The sequence below is a fragment of the Giraffa tippelskirchi genome, chromosome X, assembly GCF_054371585.1.
Source record: "Giraffa tippelskirchi isolate mGirTip1 chromosome X, T2T-mGirTip1v1.2.pri, whole genome shotgun sequence".
Taxonomy (NCBI): domain Eukaryota; kingdom Metazoa; phylum Chordata; class Mammalia; order Artiodactyla; family Giraffidae; genus Giraffa; species Giraffa tippelskirchi.
Window position 1 is genome coordinate 33,595,167 of NC_137289.1, and position 19,827 is coordinate 33,614,993.

General features: G+C 38.4%; 2 protein-coding genes across 10 annotated transcripts in view; one reads left to right on the forward strand and one right to left on the reverse strand.

The window, feature by feature from the left end:
• LOC145536767 (NF-kappa-B-activating protein) lies at positions 1 to 17,875 on the forward strand. 4 transcript variants are annotated; one of them, XM_081566568.1, is made up of 9 exons: positions 1 to 521; positions 3,102 to 3,182; positions 5,159 to 5,229; positions 5,538 to 5,678; positions 7,430 to 7,493; positions 8,899 to 9,008; positions 9,107 to 9,182; positions 10,250 to 10,399; positions 13,550 to 17,875. In XM_081566568.1, the coding sequence occupies exons 1-9, from the start codon at positions 136 to 138 to the stop codon at positions 13,722 to 13,724; spliced, it is 1,254 nt and encodes a 417-aa protein (XP_081422694.1). In that variant the 5' UTR covers positions 1 to 135; the 3' UTR covers positions 13,725 to 17,875. The 4 variants fall into 4 exon arrangements, with proteins under 4 accessions (XP_081422694.1, XP_081422696.1, XP_081422695.1 ...); XM_081566570.1 differs by having other exon boundaries at positions 16,747 to 17,875; XM_081566569.1 differs by having other exon boundaries at positions 5,541 to 5,678.
• Positions 17,714 to 19,827, reverse strand: part of AKAP14 (A-kinase anchoring protein 14) — a 15,832-nt gene continuing 13,718 nt past the window's right edge. For all 6 annotated transcript variants that reach the window (XM_081566574.1, XM_081566573.1, XM_081566576.1 and 3 more), the window contains 2 exons: positions 18,671 to 18,723; positions 17,714 to 17,919 (listed from right to left, as the gene is read on the reverse strand). In XM_081566574.1, coding sequence (XP_081422700.1) covers positions 17,790 to 17,919; positions 18,671 to 18,723 — 183 coding nt within the window. In that variant the 3' untranslated portion in view covers positions 17,714 to 17,789. The remainder of the gene's footprint in view (positions 17,920 to 18,670; positions 18,724 to 19,827) is intronic.

Consider the following 19,827-nt stretch of genomic DNA (forward strand, 5'->3'; position numbering starts at 1 on the left):
GGAACTGTTTCCAAGGTTTCCTCGGGTTCTGGCGGTGGTACGGCTGCCGCTTCTGGGAGCCAAGGCAACGGAGAATTTTCCCAGGCTCGCGCGAGCGCCCCCTTCACGTACGGATTCAGGGACCCAGCAATAGCGATGGCTCCGGTGTCTGGCTCCCGCAGCCCGGAGTGGGAGGCCTCGAGCTCCGGGGGGAAGCGTCGCAGTTCTTCGAAGAGCCCTAAGCCTAGCAAATCTTCTCGCTCCCCGCGCGGCCGCCGCTCTCGCTCGCGCTCTTGTTCTCGGTCCGGGGACCGGAATGGCCTCAGCCATCAGCTGAGTGGCTCCAGCCAAGGCTCCCGAAACCAGTCCTACCGTTCGCGCTCGCGGTCACGCTCTCGAGAGCGGCCCTCTGCACCGCGCGGCGCCCCTTTCGCTTCTGCCTCCTCGTCCGCCTATTATGGCGGCTACTCACGCCCCTACGGGAGCGACAAGCCGTGGCCTAGCCTCCTGGACAAGGAGAGGGAGGAGAGCTTGCGGCAGAAGTGAGTGATACGGACGCACGTTTTTTCGCAAGCCCACCAGCCTTTAGAGTCCGATTTATTGTTCATTCCGCTGCCGACTATTCGCATTTCGCTCTGTCTTCCTGACTTGCGTGTATTTTCATCTCTTCCTTCAGTCCACCCACGATAACGCCTTATTCATCCCTTTCCATCGTTAGGTTTTTCGCTCATCCTCTGGCCCCTTCATCTAATGCCTGGTCTCCTTCCCGCTACCCCTTCCAGCCTCCTGGCTTGTTGCCCGCATGGCCAAGAGCCTTGGACCTGCCGGAATTACAGCATTTACTTGGTTGTGTCGTTGTCGTTAGTGATCGTGTTTTCATTCCCCAGTAGACTGAGCCCCCGGAAGAGCCCAGTTTATTGACCACAAAATTTACAGTGCAGAGCACTTTGTAGGTGCGCAACCATTGCTTGTTGAATGATCAAACAGGTTTGAGACAATAGGATAAGTGAGTGGAGTTGTTTTGCAGCGACTTGGGAAGGGTTGAGATTTAATGTTTAAATTGGAGGGTAGGAGAACCTCTGAAACAAGATGTTTGACTAAATGTAGGAAAAATGATCTGCTAAACTGTAACGTTGGACTACATTGAGAAAGATCTTAAGCGGTCTCAATCTTGACCATGAAAAATGAAGTCAGATTGAGATCAGATCTCCTTTAATGACAGTGAGTGTTGGAGAGGAAAATGAATAGTTTAAGGAGAAAGGAAAAGAATTATAATTACTATTTTGTAAGTTTTAATTTTTTTTTACTTTAAAAAATCGAAGTATAGTAGATATACAGTGTTTTTAAGTTACCGGTGTACAATAATATAGTGATTCACTATTTTTAAAGGTTATACTTCATTTATAGCAATCATATGCTTTGTAAGTCTTAATATCTAATGATTATTGAATGTTAAATTGTGTGTCAGGCACTGTACTGATCATACTGTATGTGTTTAAAAATACAAGCAATTAAAAAGTGTAACAGGCATTGAGGGGCAGGTTAAGGTTTCAACAGTTGGGAGATAGCCTGAGTCTTTTTCTTCCAAAAGTGGGAGGCACTAAAGCCTATTGATTAAGAGGACAGGCTCCAGAATCAGACTGCCTGAGTCTGAAGCCCTCCTTTGTTACTTAATAGTTGTGTGACCTTGGGCAAGTTGCTTAACCTCTCTGAGTTTCATTTATTCACCATGTAAAAGGGAATAAAATTAGCACAAAAGCTTTTTAGAGCTGTAATGATTTAATGCCTGGAACACAATAAATTTTGTGCATGGGAACAGAAACAGTAAAAACAGTCCTGAGTTAGGTTGGAGACCGACTTCTCCAAATTAAAATTTCCAGAAAGTTACCCCCAGGCTGCGTCCATCAAAAAGCATCCAGTTTCCATACTAGACATTCCTCACCAAAAGATTTCAGAATTTCTTGGATGAAATTTTCATTTGTACATTTAGGAGATAAATAATTTTAAAGTATCCATGAAGTCGGTGGCAGGAGGGATAAGAACTTAACTGCTTGGTCTTTTTAGCCTGTCAAGCATTCTTCATCCTGTGTGTATGTATTCCAAGTTTAGCTATAGGTATGTCCTCTATTAGATTTTATGTTACTTCGAGTAGGAAACCTGAGTCTGACTCTGAACGATTTTACCTTTTCCCCTAAATAAGGAAGAAAAAAATAATTTGTTTTAAAAAATCAAAAGGATTTTATTTCTTTAGTAAGGTTCTTTTTTTAAACAAGTGGAGTCACAGCAGCTGAAGTTTGAAGAAGTAAACCTTAGATTTTGTTGTGTATTGTTTGTGTGTTTGTAAGGAATATCAAAAATTAAGAAATCACAAACATAAAATAATTTTGTCTTCCAAGGGTAGTAGAGAATTTACTCCTTTTTGAAAAAAGAATTAGGGGAAAAACAGAAAACAAACACTATATCTCATTGAGTAAAGTTTTTGTCAAAACTTTTCTTTTACTTTCAGAGCTCCCTTTATTTTCTACTTCTAATGCTTCATTTTTATTTTCTTCATTAATTCCTGACTTTTTGAAAATGAAGGTTTAACCTTGTCAGAAGTAGAGAATTCTCTTTACTTTCATAAGGATACACAAACAAATGAAGTTATTTCCAAATGTAAGACCATTTTTGTCACATATTGCAGAAGATGAAATGAGCAATTGGGAACTGTGTGATGCATGTACTGGAAACGACACACTGGACAGCCTCCCAGGCTGAATCTCTGGCCAGGCCTATCGGGCTGTCTGCAGTTTGTACTGTTTGATAGAACATCAGATACATCAGAACATTAGATCCTAATGTTGAGTTAGATCCTAATGTTGAGTTTACTTTTTAAAAAAAAAAAAATTTTGGCCACCTCTTGTGGCATGTGGGATCTTAGTACCTGAACCAGGGATCAAACCTGTATCACCTGCAGTGGTGGCACAGTGTCTTAACCACTGGACTGGCAGGGAAGTTCCTGAGTTTAAACCAAGTTTTTATTAGTTTAAAGTTTAAAATGTAGAGGGAAAACAGGACTTAACTGGACCCCTTTGAATCTTATAATACATTTAGGAAACATTTTACCTGCCTATCTCTTCTAGGAGACTAAGTGAGAGAGAGAGGATTGGAGAATTGGGAGCTCCTGAAGTATGGGGACTTTCTCCAAAGAATCCAGAACCAGAGTAAGTGATTAAAAAATATATCTTTTATATGGCAGAAACCAACACAATATTGTAAAGCAATTATCCTTCAATTAATAAAAATAAAATTTAAATATATATATATTTTTTAAATGCAACATTTGTTTAAATCCAGAGTCTGTGGTCAAAATTCTTGTTAAGTGAAGAACTTTAACTACAGCTCTTTTTTTTCTCCTCTTTCTTGTGATTTATGCTATTCTATGCCTTGAGTTTTAAAAACATTAAACATACCTTAGGATTAAAATATGCTCCTAGTGGATTTTAGCATGCTAATTGTTCCCTTTAAATTGTAATTCATGGGATGCTAATTTCCTATTCATAGAAGGGTTCATTGTTGAAACAAATTCACTTATATTATTTTGAATTATTTTTTCTCAATCCAGTAACTGATTAAATGTCAGACATTAGCATTACAAAAAGTTTTTAAAAATGGATATACTGAGTCTGTTTAGTTTCCTGTATTCAGTATTATTAAAGGCCTAATGCATTTTCCTTTTTCTTATTTTTTTTCCTCTGTGGTGGTGGTGTTCAGTCGTGTCCAACTCTTTGTGACCCTATGGACTGCGGCTTTTCTCTCTTAGGTGCCATTCAGAAGCTGCATCTACCCTCTTCTCTATTTCTGTGTTTTCTTTAGAGTTGAGACAAGGTGCTTGACAGGTAGACCTGTAATTTGCGACAGGGTGATAAAGCATTATTATCTGAAAGTTCTTTTTTCTTCTTAAAAAATTATTATTTTTTCCCACCCCCTATTATTTTTTGAGGTATATTTGACATACAATATTAGTTTCAGGCATACAACATGATGATTCAATATTTGTATATATTGCAAAATGATCACCATAGTACGTCTAGTTAGCATCCATCACCATATATAGTTATAAAAGTTTTTTCTTGTGATGAGAACTTCTAAGATTTACTTTCTATCAACTGTCAGCTATGCAATACAGCATTATTAACTGCAGTTGCCATGCTGTACATCACATCCCCATGACTTACTTATTTTATAACTGGAAGTTTGTACTTCTTGATCCCCATGATGTGTTTTACCCATGCCCTGCCCCCACCTTCTGCGCTCTGGCAACCATCAGTCTGTTCTCTGTATCTGTGGTGTGGTGGTTTTTTGTTTTTTAGATTTCACATATAAGTGAGATCATGTGTTATCTTTCTCTGTTTGACATTTCATTTAGCAAATGCCCTCACAGGCTGTCCATGTTGTTGAAAATGGCAAGCTTCATTCTTTTTTAAAGATAAATAATATTCTTCTGTAGGGTATGCATGTGTGTTTCTCATAGTTCCTTTATCCATTCATACATTCATGGATATTTGGTTGTTTTAACATTTTGGCTATTGTAAGTAATGCTGCAGTGAGCATGAGAGTCCAGATATCTCTTTGAGATATTGATTTCAGTTCCGTCAGATATATATCCAGAAATGAGATTGTTAGGTGATATGGAAGTTCAATTTTTAATTTCTTGAAGAACCTCCATTCTGGATTCTATAATAGCTATACCATTTTATATTCTCACTAACAGAGTATAAGTGTTCCCTCTTTTCCATATTCTCACCAACAGTTGTTATCTTTTGTCTTTTTGATAATATTCATCCAAACAGGTGTGAAGTGATATCTCATTGTGGTTTTGATTTGCATTTCCCCAATGATTAATGATGTTGACATCTCTTCATTACCTACTGGCCATCTGTGTGTCTTCTTTGAAAAAATGTCTATTCAGATCCTCTGCCTATTTGTAAAATCACATCGTTTTTTGGTTTTTGGGGTTTTTTTTTAATATTAATCCCTTCTCGGATATGATTTGCAAATAGTTTCTCTCATTCAGTCCATGCTGCAGTCCCCAGGGTTGCAAAGAGTCAGACACAACTGAGTGACTGAACAACAACAACATTCAGTAGGTTGCCTTTAACACTCTTCTGATTCTTACTACCATTTTCTTTAAATTCAGCTCTGATGAACATACACCAGTAGAGGATGAAGAGCCAAAGAAAAGCACCAGTTCAGCTTCTACTTCAGAAGGTATTTTTTTAACTGAGAGCTTTTTTATTGAGAAATTTTTAAAAATATGTTTATAAATAGTTGAACATTAGACTTTACTTTTACTCAAATTGCCTGTCATCATTTCCTTTTCAGTATTTCAAATGAAATAAAATTGATACTCAGAAATACTTCTGATACTTGTATGTGTATGGCTGAGTCCCTTTGCTGTTCACCTGAAACTATCACAGCATTGTCAATTGGCTATACCCCAGTACAAAATAAGTTTTTTTAAAAAATTTAAAAAGAAATACTTCTTTAGAAGTAATTTTTATTTGTATTTTATGCAGAAGAAAAGAAGAAGAAGAAAAAGTCTAGTCATTCAAAAGAAAGATCCAAGAAAAGGAGGAAGAAAAAATCATCTAAAAGAAAGCACAAAAAGTATTCTGATGATAGTGATAGCGACTCTGATTCTGACACAGACTGCAGTGGTAAGAAAGCTAATATCATTCTGCCCATCTTACTTCAAAACTAGTTCTACTTCTTAAAGTTTATTTTACTTTTATTTATTTTTGGCTGTGTTGGATCTTCGTTCCTACGCGGGGGCTTTCTCTAGTTGTGGCAAGTGGAGGCTATTGTTCGTTGCGGTACACAGGCTTCTCATTGCAGTGGCTTCTCTTGTTGTGGAGCTCAGGCTCTAGAGTGTGCAGGCTTAGTGGTTGTGGTGCACGGACTTAGTTGTTCCCTGGCACGTGGGATTTTCCCAGACCAGGGACTGAACCTTTGTCCCCTACATTGGCAGGCGGATTCTTAACCGCTGGACCACCAAGGAAGTCCAAAGCTTATGCTAGAAAAAGGTTCTTTAAAACAATAATAACCAAGAGTTTTGAACATGCACTGACTTTGTGTCGGGCACCTTGCTAAGTGCCTGATAGGCATTATTGCTGTTTAATCCACACAGTCACTGTTGGACACATCTTAGAGTTGGGGAGACAGAGGGCCCGAGCAGGTTATAAGTACTGCTAGTACCCAAGGTCACACAGTTGGGATTAAGAGCTAAATGGTGTGACTCCAGAGTGGTGGTGTGTAGCTGCACAAGGTGTGTGGCACCCAACCAAGTTGGGGTCAGTCTGTGAGACGTGTGGTGCCAAACCAGGCCATAGGGGGCTGCATCAGCTCAGTGGAGCGGCTCTTTTGAGAGATTGTCACATTCAGTGGGCTGCTTTGTACGATTTTCCAAGAGGCACAACATAGGGGACACTTCAGGCCAGCAGCTGACTTCTGGAAGACACTTCCTATGGGTCAGTGCATCACAACAAAGCCGTCTTTTGGTGCCCTCCCCTGGCTGGTGATTGACAGAGGGTGCCTCTTCTGGGGACACATTTCTGTGGATTTCTCATCACAGGTATCCTATCACTCTCCTGCAGTGTCCTGTGTGGCTTGAGAGTGACTTTCATCTCCACATATTGCACGTCGTTTCTCCTGACTCTGCCATGTGGTACAGTCTGGCTGCCTACAGTGCCGGTCTCTCCTTGCACATGGCTTGGCTACTCACTGCATGGATGGACGTGCATTACTTTTGTAATAAAACTGACTTTAGAAAAAACTAGCTTAAGAGTCACCTTTTCACGGTCAACCATTCCACACCCACCCTCTCCAAACCAACCTGATGGTGAGACTCCTCTGTGCACCCAGAACACCCCCCCCACTTCCCTGTCACTCAGATCTACTGACCCCCTTCCCTCTGTCTCCTCCACTAGACTGAGCTCCTGGAAAGCATCCCCTCAAACATCCAGAAAAGTGAAGGGAGTAGTGTCATTAATGCCATCTACAGTGCTTGTCACTCAGGTGTACCATCTGTTAGCAGCATTTTGACATGTTTGCTTCAAATATGGATTTTGTTGTTGTTGAGATATTCAAAGTAAATTACAAATATCACACTGCCACCCTAAATATCTTTGTGTACATCTTTAAACAATAAGGACATTTTCCTATCTAATCACAATACTATTATCTCATGCAATCAAGTTAATAATAATACCCTATAGAACCAAATGCTTAGTGCAACTTTAATTTCTATGTCCCTCATTCCTTGCACATTTCCTAACAATAAATGTTTGAATGAATTAAATTCTTTGTAACAACAAATAGAAGAGTTATAAGGTATTTATATACTCAAAAGTATTAAGGTTTTAGAGTTAAAATTTTTTTAAATTATAATATAATATGCTTTAATTTGCAGATGAAGATACAAAGAGGAGAGCAAAGAAAGCCAAGAAAAAGGAAAAGAAGAAGAAACGCAGATCGTCGGTTTTTTTCTTTAATTTTTATTATGGAAAATTTCAAAAATATATACAATTATATAAAATAGTATAATGGACTTCTATGTAACCATCACTCAGCTTGAACAATTGTCAACTTATTGACAGTCTCTGCTGTCCACCCCCACTGTTATTTTGAAACTGGTCCCAGATATCATTTCATCCATAAAGCTGCAAGTTTCTCTAAAAGATAGGCATTCTTTAAAAAAAAAAAAGTTCAATACTGTTAATCCACATAAAATATTTAATAATTATTCTTCATTCAGGTCTCAGCAGTTTTTCAAATAGTTTCCTCAAATTAGGATCTAAACAATGTACATGAATTGTATTGGTTGATAGGTCTTTTCCATCTCTTTAAATAGACAGCTTTCCCTTCCCTTTTTGTTCCTGCAGTTTAGTTGTAGAGGAAACAATATCATTTGCTCTAGAGAGTTTCCTGCAGTGTGGATTTTGCTGGTTGTATTCTTACGGTGTCCTTTTAACATGCTTTCTGTCCTTTATATTTCCTGTAGATTGATAGTTAGGTCTAGACACTTGATAAGATTCAGATTTGAGTTTTTGGTAGGAATACTTCGTAAGTAGTACTGTATACTTCCAGCAGGAGGCAGATAATGTCTGGTCATCTCTTTTTGTCATATTAACCAGCATCAATAGTCATTGTTTAGGTCTCTTACTTCATTAGGGATTGCAAAATGACTCTTCATTTATTAGGTAAAATAATTCTATATGAGAAGCCTACCCTCATTAACTATTTGGTTACCCTGAAGTATAGTTGGTATAGGAAGGGTGAAATAATTGCTTACTTGTTTTATGAGTTTTCAAAATAATGAGTTGAGGTTTTTTGAGGTTTTTATCATCATGAGGCCAAGGATTCAAACATATTTGATGTATTTTAATCCATTATACTGAAAATTACTGATGTTCAAATTGATAAGAGTTGTTTTCTTAAACTGATTTATTTCTGCTATCTTTCTACAACATGAGAACTATATTTTATTGTTCCCTTGAAAGTGAAAGTGTTTGTCGCTCAGTCTCGTCTGACTCTTTGTGACCCCATGGACTGTGGCCCGCCAGGCTCCTCTGTCCATGGAATTCTCCAGGCAAGAGTACTGGATTGGGTTGCCATTCCCTTCTCCAGGAGATCGTCCCAACCCAGGAATCAAACCTGGGTCTCCGGCATTGCAGGCAGATTCTATACCATCTGAGCCAGCTTATAATGAAACACGATTTGGTTAAATAAGTTAGATTTTTAATACAAATTCTTCTCTAACACATTTGAATAACCTGAGCATCCAAATCATTTCAATCAGTCTTTCATTGCTTAAAAAAGTAAGATGCCCTTTAGTCTGGGAATAGTAAATCAATTTATATCAAATTATAATCAATGCAGGAAGAAATATAAGAAAAAGAAGTCTAAGAAGAGCAGAAAAGATTCCAGTGACTCAAGTTCTAAAGAGTCCCAAGAAGAGTTTCTGGAGAATCCCTGGAAGGATCGATCAAGTAGGTTCTTCTGATAGACTTTGACTTCAGAACAGATAAAACACTGAATTAACTGATTAGTCGAAATGTGAATATGTTTCTGAATATCTTTCCTGCAGAGCCTGAAGAACCCTCAGATTTGATTGGCCCAGAGGCTCCCAAAACACTTGCCTCTCAAGATGATAAACCTTTGAAGTAAGTAAGAGCATGTTTATAATCTCTAAAGTGCCTTCCCAAAAGTATGGTCCTAACTTACTCTTCCAAGTATATCTTTCACTACTCCCTTATTTAGACCCAAAGTTTCTGTGGACTTGCACCTTACTTCTTCCTCCAACATGCCTTCCCTTCTTTTCCCAGTCCTGGTTTCTTTACTAACCCCAATTCCTTCCTGTTAAAATCCTTAACATTTCTCAAAGCCCTTTTCAAAAGGAGGGGCATGCACTGATTCCCAATACCTTCCCTCCACAGGTAGATGTGACTCCTACCCCTCTTTAATCCTTTAGTACTCACAGCATTTTCTTTTGTGCATTGTAATATCTATTCTACATTGTATTAGTAGTATTATATCCTTATTAATATATAAATTCCACAATAACAGATTATTTTTACTGTATATTACAAGCTTTGAGTTTAATAGATACGAAGAATTTAGTGAATTGAATGAAGGGGTGGTAGTTTTTGTTTTTTTGTTTTTAAAAAATTTTTATTCAAGTGTACTAGGTCTTAGTTGTGGCATTTGGGGTTTAGTTCCCTGACCAGGGATCGAACCTAGGCCCCCTGCACTGAAACATGGAGTCTTAGCTACTGGACCACCAGGGAAGTCCCAGGATGGTAGTTTTCAAAGTCCTCTTGAATGAACGTTAATAGGGAACTGTTACTGTATAGCATTATTATTGGCTATAAGTCTAAAAAATATGTTAATTTGAGATATATTATTTCTCTACTTTGTATTTAAAGGGAAAAGGAATTCACTGGAGGCAGAAGCAATAAAGACAACAGCTGTAGGGAAAATTGATCCATAATTGTAAACCATTAATATATGCTCACTAACATCAGTCCTTTTATTCTTCCAAAGTATCTCTGCATTTCTGGGTTAGTAATATAGGTCACAGTGCAGTGTTCCCTAATTAAATTAAGGTAATTTACATTAGGCTTCCCAGCATGTTGCCCAGCAACTGTTATTCCTACTATTTTCTGAGAGAAATGTTTTTTTGTGCTTTCTTTTATAATGAACCGTTTCTTAATTCTATATTACTTTGTAGCTATGGCCATGCTCTGTTACCCGGTGAAGGTGCAGCTATGGCTGAATATGTAAAAGCTGGAAAACGTATCCCACGAAGAGGTGAAATTGGCTTGACAAGTGAAGAAATTGCATCATTTGAATGTTCAGGTTATGTAATGAGTGGTAGCAGGTATGTTCTTGGTAATGAGGTCAGTTTCCTTTATAACTACCAAAATTATATTTTGGTGATAGAATTTCATTAAGTGCCCATTTCTAATGAAAAGTAGAGTATAAATGTTGGTTTGTTATTGGTTTTATTGATATAAATATAGTTGTCTAAAATTCCAAGTAGGTATGCAACTCAATTGTATCTCCAGCTTCAAAGAATTAGTCTTTCCAGTGTCCTTTTCTAGTTCATAGTCTGATACAGGTAGTTTATCTTCTGGAGGAGATAGTTAAATTCAGTTACTTATCAGTGCCCCATGAGCAATGGTCATTCTTGTAGTTAAGAAAGCATTTTCATAAGACAGTAAAAGTTTCTGATACTGCCTCTAGTTCTCTGTGGAGAACATGGACTCTCTAGTCCTCTGGACACTGAGAGTGAAGAGTGAAAAAGGTTATGATGGAGATCAGTTGCAGCGTGAGAAAAGGAATATAAAATGGGGAAGAAAAAGCAAAATACCAGGAAGAACAAGGAGAGTGAACTAATAGGGTTTCAATACCAAGATCAAGCTGAATTTTAAAATTTCATAAACTTTTAAAAGTGGGCAAATATTTGCAGGACCCCTGAAGCATCTTCAGAATCTTGGAATTCTGAGGACTAACATTTGAAAACATTATATCTAAGGACCAATAAGACAAGAAAAAGAAATAAGAGGCACAAGAATTGGAACAAAGGATGTAACACTGTCACTTTTTGTGAATGATAGAAAATCCTAAGGAATCCTCAGATGAATTATAAATAATAGGAATGTTTAACAAATGGTTAGATATAAAGTTAATATACAAAAATCAATTGCATTTCTATGTACCAGCAACAAACAACTAGAAAATGTAATTAAATGAAAGGAAAACATTTATAACAGTATCACCAGAGAATATGAAGGACTTAGGAGTAAATCTTAACAGAAGAAGTCTAAGATCTTTACAGGGAAAACTATAAAACATTGAGACATTTAAGAAGACCTAAATAAATTGAGAGATACCATGTTCATGAATAGGAAGGCAATACTGTAGAGTTATCAGTTCTTGCAAAATTAAAATGTTAGACTAAAGGGCCAAGAGTTTCTGAAGAAGAGCAGGAAGGTGATTTTTCCTACTGATATGAGGGCTTATTATGAAGCTTGCAGCACTTCACTTCAGAAAGAGTGGGGAAACAAATGAGCTGGTCAGTGGAATAAAATACAGAGCCTGGTAGAGTTATGCATGTATGGAACTTCATTGCATGAAAGAGCTGCTTTCTCCAGTCAGTGGGGAAAGAAGGAACTAGGCAGTAAATGGAGCAGGAAGAAAATGGTCACCTGTATGGAGAAAAATGAAAGTAGAACCCTTTATCACTATATTTAAAAGTCAGTGCAGCTAGATTGTGGACTTAAATGTCAAAAACAACTTTATTACTCTTGGTATAGAATATGAACAGATATCTATTAGATCTTGGGGTGGGGAAGTATTTCTTAAAGAAGACCGAAAAATGCACCAACCACACAATAATATATTGATAACTTTACCTGAGGTAAAAGCAAGAACTTTTGTTCATCAGAACATCTTGAAATAAGTGAAAAGACAAGTTCAAGCTGGGATAAGATCTTGTAATACACACAACTGATAAAAAGTTAGTATGAGAGTATTTAAAGAATTTCTGTAAACAAAAGGAAAGTGAGAAAATGACACAAACAGGCATTTGTCAGAAGAAAAAAATATATGGCTACACATAAAAAGATGTTCATTATCATTGGAAATGGAAATCAACATATGGATATATGGTTTTACACCCATTCGATAGACGTTCAAAGTTCTAACAACTGCAAGCATTTGATAGGATATGGGTCTATAGGATCTCTTAAGTATTGGTAACATTACATTGGTAACAACCATTCTGGAAAACAGTCTGATGTTGTCTTGGAAAGTTAAGCATTCACATATTTTATGACCCAGCAATTCCATACCTGTGTACCCAAGAGGATCTTTCCCATGTACTGGGAGATGTGTATATGGATGTTTGCTGCTGCTAAGTCGCTTCAGTCGTGTCCGACTCTATGCGACCCCATAAACGGCAGCTCACCAGGCTCCGCCGTCCCTAGGATTCTCCAGGCAAGAATACTGGAGTGGGTTGCCATTTCCTTCTCCAGTGCATGAAAGGGAAAAGTGAAAGTGAAGTCACTCAGTCGTGTCCGACTCTTAGTGACCCCATGGACTGTAGCCTACCAGGCTCCTCCGTCCATGGGATTTTCCAGGCAAGAGTACTGGAGTGGGTGCCATTGCCTTCTCCGATGTTTACTACAGCATTATTCACATAGCACTTTCTGTTCCAGATCAATTCCTCTACCCACTGTACCCTGAGCAACCTAAATACACTGTCATCTCTTTGACACCTTGACCTGCCACTCCCCTACCTTCACACTAACCTGAAATGAGTCTCCCCTCTTCGCCTTACTCAGTTTGCTGTTTTTCTAGGCATAGTTCAAGCTTCATCTGTAATTGATTGTGTAGGTTTGCGAACATACACATAAAAGCAGCAGGTTTTCGTGAAGTTTTCCTTCTAAATAAGCAGACCTTTTGAAGATGATCTAAGAGTTTCCCTCTGCTTCAGAGCCTATGCTTTCCTGATTTGGCCCTTGAAATCCCGCCTTTCTTTTCTGTGAGCTGCTACTGGATTCTAAGGAAGTTAAATCTACCCACAAAACATCCAAAGATTGAGTTGTAGGTTAAAACCTAGTTCTTTTGGTTATAGGATAAATTAGAACTCTGAAGAAATTCCACCAGCTAGATGACAACTTAAATCTTATCTGTCCTATTATCAAGGCTGCATACCACTTAAGAAGTTTAATAATTTGCCTGTTTGCTTGTCTTACTGGAAACAACAGAACTAGACTTACGCCCTTAGAATTTGAAATTAATAACTTCACTCTAAAACCTCAGAGATCATTATTTACATACTAGAAATTAATCAAAGGACATGTCAGTGGATAAAATGAATGATCCTTGGAAAATCTAACCCATTAGAGAAAGTTTCTGTTTGTCAGCATTTTAAATTGACCACTCTGTATTAGGAAAGGATTAGTAAGGAAGCACTGTGAGAATAATTACTGAGAAATAAAGCCAAAAATACAATTATCTCCAGGCATCGCCGAATGGAAGCTGTGCGTCTGCGAAAAGAGAACCAGATCTATAGTGCTGATGAGAAGAGAGCCCTTGCATCCTTTAACCAAGAAGAGAGACGAAAGAGAGAAAACAAGATCCTGGCCAGTTTTCGAGAGATGGTATACAGAAAAACTAAAGGGAAAGAGGACAAATAAGGATTTTCTGATTGTTCATCAGACGTTTTTAACAACAAAAAAGAAAGTTTGGGTTCCATATATACACACACAAAAAGATGATGATCTGAAAAAGCTTTACAGTGCTACTGTGCCTTCTATTTAATTCTTTCAGTCCTGTAAAAAAGCTGCGTATTGATATAACTTTAGCAAGCTCTTTGGGCTATTTTGGATTAACCAAAACAACTTTCTGGTTTAAAAATCCAAATTATGAGTGAAATTCTACTGTGTTGGGGGAGGAGGCATTGAGAGAAAATGCTGGTGAGATGAGGAACTGAACTTTTACATTATGGGACAGTGTTGCCACGAGCTCTACATGATGCCCACCCCAACTGAACTTGTGGGAAGTTATCATTCCTCTATGTTGAATGTCATAAAGGGACTTGATAGAAACATACAGGAGGCCGCTTTTGTTAACAGAAAGAAGGCATGGCTGAAAAAAAGCAAATCTAGAATATGAAGATTGACTTGTATATTACAATATGTTGTCCGCTCTGGAAATAATGTATTTTGATTTTAGTCCCTACCTCCACCCCAAAACCAACCAAGAAACCAAACAGCAAACTGACCCACAGACTTACTGAATTGAAAATGTGAACATTAGGTTTGAAATTCCTAACAGGTTACTTAAGAATGGCTCTTTCAAATATAAGATATTGGAAAGTCTATTGTGTAAATGTAAGTACATTATTTCCATCTGAACTGTGTTTAGATCATTATTTGAACACTGTAAATGAATAGGAATCAATAATAATCAGGAGTTTAATAAGGAAAAATATAATGAATCATTGCTTTAACTTCATTGTGTCATAAGGATGAAGATAATGTGATATTTAAAATTTTTAAAGTCTGTACTTCATGTAACATGCAGATTTCATTTTAAACATTCTTAAACTTTTCAGTTTCTTTTTTACATCTGTCATTCAGTGTAACTTCTCACTTTATCACTTTTTTTATGGCTACTATTGACTTTTGACTGCGAAAAAGGAAAAATTCTAGGACTATGAGATCATGATCTTTTTCTTCCCTCCTTTTGTTCAAGTTTAGTTGTTAAGACATGGGAGGGAAGCAGGGAGGGGATAGTAGAAGTTTTGGCTATTTTTGTTAAGATTGTTTTGAACTGCATTATTATGTGCCTAAGATAAGTTTAAATTATCTGAATTATGGGGAATTTCAGACTCTGCTGTTATAAAATGCCCTCTCTCCTTATAAGCTAACTTCCCAGATGACTCAGATGGTAAAGAGTCCACCTGCAATGCAGAAGACCTGGGTTCGATCCCTGGGTCAGGAAGATCCTCTGGAGAAGGGAATGGTAACCCACTCCAGTATAATAATTGAAAGTATTTTTTTAAGTTTTAAAACAAAGCAGTGAAAGTATACTTGATATACTTTATTAAAGTATAGATTACAGATTTATTACTTAACATATATTCTAGGAAAATGTCTACCTTTAACCCACAATTAATGAACTAAACAGCTAGTTGGCACGTGGCAGCATTTATGATGCCTGAATTTGAAGTGATTGTGATTTATCATCATTGCTGCCAACCTAATCTATTATTTCCAAAAGTTGAAAGGAAACTAGGTCCCAAATTTGTGAGTCATAATCTGTCCATTTCCCTGTGTAATAAAACATAAATTTTTATTTCCCATTTAAAATTTTTATTCTCAGGAATTCCCCAGTAGTTCAGTGGTGAGGACTCCGTGCTTTCACTGCTGAGGGCCCAAGTGCAATCCATTGTCAGGGAACTGAGATGCCACAAACTGTGCAAAAGGGGGCCACATTTTTTTTTAAATTTTGTTCTCTAAGAACATTAGTTTTTGTTACTAGTTCCTAGAGACTGAATGGGGTTGTTCTCTGATTTTCATTCAGTAGGCAAGGTAGTTTAAATGCAATGGTTGTTAAAAACTTTTTATTTTGTATTGGACTAGAGCTGATTAACAATGTCATGATAGTTTCAGGTGGACAGCAAAGGGGCTCAGCCATACATATACATGAATTCATGCTTCCCCAAATTCCCCTCCCATCCAGCCTGCCATATAACATTGAGCAGAGTTCCCTGTGCTATACAGTAGTCCTTGTTGGTTATCCATTATTAAATATAGCAGTGTATTTGTGTCAATCCCAAACTCCATAACCCTTACCCCCGTCCTTCCCCCTAAATGTAACAATTTTGTGATATGTGAATATTATGGATTTCCATTGGATTCTCCTGTCTCCTCCACAGAGTAGATACTCATTAAATGCTTATTGAGTAAATGAAAAAATATATATTAATTTATTTCAGAAATATATCATATCTTTCATCAAGATTTTTTCAGGAAAGATCTGCCAAAGAATAGCTTCGGTAGCATATTCTTTGGGAAAGCGGAGGGAAGAATAAAAGTGCTAAGAGTATTTTATTTTCAGCCCATTAGAGTTACTGCTTCAAACTGTGTTTTAGTCACCTGAGCCATAGGTCAAATAGGAGGGCTGTTGTATTTGAAATATATTTTTTGTTCTCCAAGGAGACTTACCTAGTTTTCCCACGTCCTCACCTGTTGCTCTGATAAGATTTTCCCTCCTTTTCAATTTATTTCACAAATGTAACAGTTGAAGAAGAAGAAAGAAAAATTACCCACAGTTTTACCCCATCAATTGTCTTCAGTGTTCTGTGTTCCTTTCCAGTGCTTGTCTAAATAAATACATATTCTGAAATCCAGTTCCAGTTCCAGTTCAGTCGCTCAGTCGTGTCCGACTCTTTGCGACCCCATGAATTGCAGCACGCCAGGCCTCTCTGTCCATCACCAACTCCCGGAGTCCACCCAAACCCATGTCCATCGAGTCGGTTATGCCATCCAACCATCTCATCCTCTGTCGTCCCCTTCTCCTCCCGCCCCCAATCCTACCCAGCATTAGGGTCTTTTCCAATGAGTCAACCCTTCGCATGAGGTGGCCAAAGTATTGGAGTTTCAGCTTCAACATTAGTCCTTCCAATGAACACCCAGGATTGATCTCTTTTAGGATGGATTGATTGGATCTCCTTGCAGTCCAAGGGACTCTCAAGAGTCTTCTCCAACACCACAGTTCAAAAGCATCAATTCTTCGGCACTCAGCTTTCTTCACCGTCCAACTCTCACATCCATACATGACCACTGGAAAAACCATAGCCTTGACTGACGGACTGTTTTTGGCAAAGTAATGTCTCTGCTTTTAAATATGCTATCTAGGTTGGCCATAACCTTCCTTCCAAGGAGTAAGCGTCTTTGCATGGCTGCAATCACCATCAGCAGTGATTTTGGAGCCCAAAAAGTAAAGTCTGACACTGTTTCCACTGTTACCCCATCTATTTCCCATGAAATACCTGTAAGTAATCACTCGTAATTTTGTTTTTGGTGTTTTAAAATCTTGCAGCCAGGCAAGACAGCTTCACAGGATGGTAGGAACAAATGATGATCTGGTGTGAGGATGGAAGAAGGCCAGAAATAGTAAGGGTGGTGATTGAACCTTCCCTGTTTGATCAAGCCAATCCTCAAGCCACCCTGGTGCCATCACAGTTGTGACACTGTGTTGTGGTAGGCAGCATGCCCAGTTGCCGAGTTTCAGAATGTATTGTTTAACAGTGAGGCTTAACTTGCATTAAATAAAGGGAACTGTGAGTAGGGAAACCCTTCAGACTGGTTATATTATGAGCTGTAGAACTGTTGCCATTTTTCTGTTCCCCAGTTGTGCCCATGAAAGAGGTATGTTCAGGCTGGAGACTTGGGCTCAAATGGGGGAACAAAGAGCCAAGGACCAATCTCAGTTTGGTCTGACAGGTGAATTTTATCTACTCCCTAAGCTCAGCTTTTGTATCTGTAAGACTCTGAGTGATACAGATAGTGACAGGAAAAACCTTTTAGAAAACAGAAGACAACTTAGTGGTTACTCTGCTAATGTAATAGAAGTTGCCAATTGGAAAATGAATGCAAAGAAAAACAATGCAGCTAGATTGTGTGTCACAAGTTTATTATTCAATAAATATTCTGTGGTTTGATGTACAGTATCATATTTTTAATATTCTCTGATTAGAAATCTCCTAAAATATTCTGGAAGATTCCAATACTGTTGAATTGGAAGATATTTGGATTCATTAAAACACACTTGGCCTCAATAATGTCCCTTAGCCATTTTTCTCGAAAGCGAATCACTCCTGGTCTGCAGAGGAAGAAAAACAAACACAACAAAAGCTTTTAAAGGGAAACAAAACACTGAGCCAGGGATCCGTTGATTCCCTGTTTCCTCTGTTACATTCCTAGTGAGCAAAATGCCTTTTGGGGGTGGGGGCAAAGATTGTCTCCATTCCTTAGGCCCAGTCAATAAAAGGGTGAGTTTATATGTAAAGATTCTGTAAGAGAGCTGCTGTACAAATAAAAGGAATTATTGAATATTTTTTATGAGTGAGTTCCATGTGATTGTGAAGTTTCCCATTGAAACAATAGACAGGACCTACTTTGGCCCCACCCTACTCCAGCAGCTAACCTCAAGTTGCTAATCACTGAAAAGCAGACATTACAGATAAAATCCATTTTCTAGAACAAAAGCAGAATCTTACTTTCAGCCCATCTTAATGGAGTAGGTGGTCCAAAGAAGAAAAGTGACCATTACATAAATTATCTGTTGCTGAGGGCTTCCCAAGGTGGCTCAGTGGTGAAGAATCTGCCTGAAATGCAGGAGACTCAGGTTCAATCCCTGGGTTGGGAAGATCCCTGGAGAAAGATTTCCCAGTATTCTTGCCTGGGAAATCCCAAGGACAGAGGAGTCTGAAGGGCTACACTCCATGGGGTTGCAAAAGAGTCAGACATAAGGTAGCAACTAAACAACAGCAACAACAGAACAGTCACACTGGCTTCTTGGAGTGTGATGACCTTGTCCTACTACCCTTTTAAAATCTCTTAATTTTCTTTACCTGTGAACTAATGAATGGCCCTCAAAGACATAAGAGACATCAATGGGTGTGTCCTAAGAGAAAAAGACAACTGTCAGCCAAGACCAGTCATACCAACTCATGATTCTTTCCATTGTTACATGTATCCATAAGTACACTCTTTAATTTCTAGAATTCATCTTCCCTGTGAATTGGAGATCTGTGGGTAGTAGTTCTTTGTCACTTCAAACCTGTGTTCCCCCAAAAGATCTTTTAGGCAATAAATACCTTAAGAGTCTCCACAAAATTGAAAACAAGTCAGGAGAGGCTGTGCTCTCATTACTAGGAGCATGAGGAAGTCATGTGCCTTCTTTACGAGGTCCAGTTTACTTAGCCAACAGCACCAACTTACCTTGTAGGGATAGCCTAAGAATGAAACCATATAGATGAACACGGTTCAAAGACATTTTTAAAATGTCTTTTACAGTTATAATACTGTCTCAGTGATCCCCATCCAGTGTCCCCTCCAAAATTATACTTGGAATTCTGAGCAAGAGCCTAGCTCCCAAGTCCTCTCTCTGTGTGGTCTCGTTTACCTCCAGCAGCCTCCCTTTCCAATCTTAGAGCTTGCCAGTTAGCAAGATAGCTGATATTGGACTGTATGACCAGGAGAAATGAGAACTCCTTGTAGTCTACCTCTTTAGATCACTCCAGGTTCCAAACTCTCCAAATAGGTAAGTTTGTACTAGGATAGGATGAATATAGGACATGGTTGGCTCACTATGGTGTGGTCAGCTATAAAGCCTTAGAGTCAGGAGAGTCTCAAATAGCTTATGAAAGGATGAAAGCAAAGGGGAAGTAACACTTATGTCTCCTGTATTCTAGGCATCATGGTTAGTACCACCCTGGTTCTAAGGATCCTAACCCTGGATTCATGGGTGTCATTTGGACTCCTTTCACACCAGCTGTCAACATATTTCATATTCACAGTCAACCTAGTGGCGACAAGCAGTCATTCCTTCAAATACTCAGTGCCGACTATTTGCCAGGTCTTGTTTTACAGCAGCACCAAAATCCCTGCCTTCATGGAGCTTACATTCTGGTGGGGGTGCATAGTATAACAAGGTAAGAAATTACATAGACGATCAGAAGGTGGTAAAGTATTAGGGAGGGAAGGAGGGTTCCAGTCAGAGGGACCA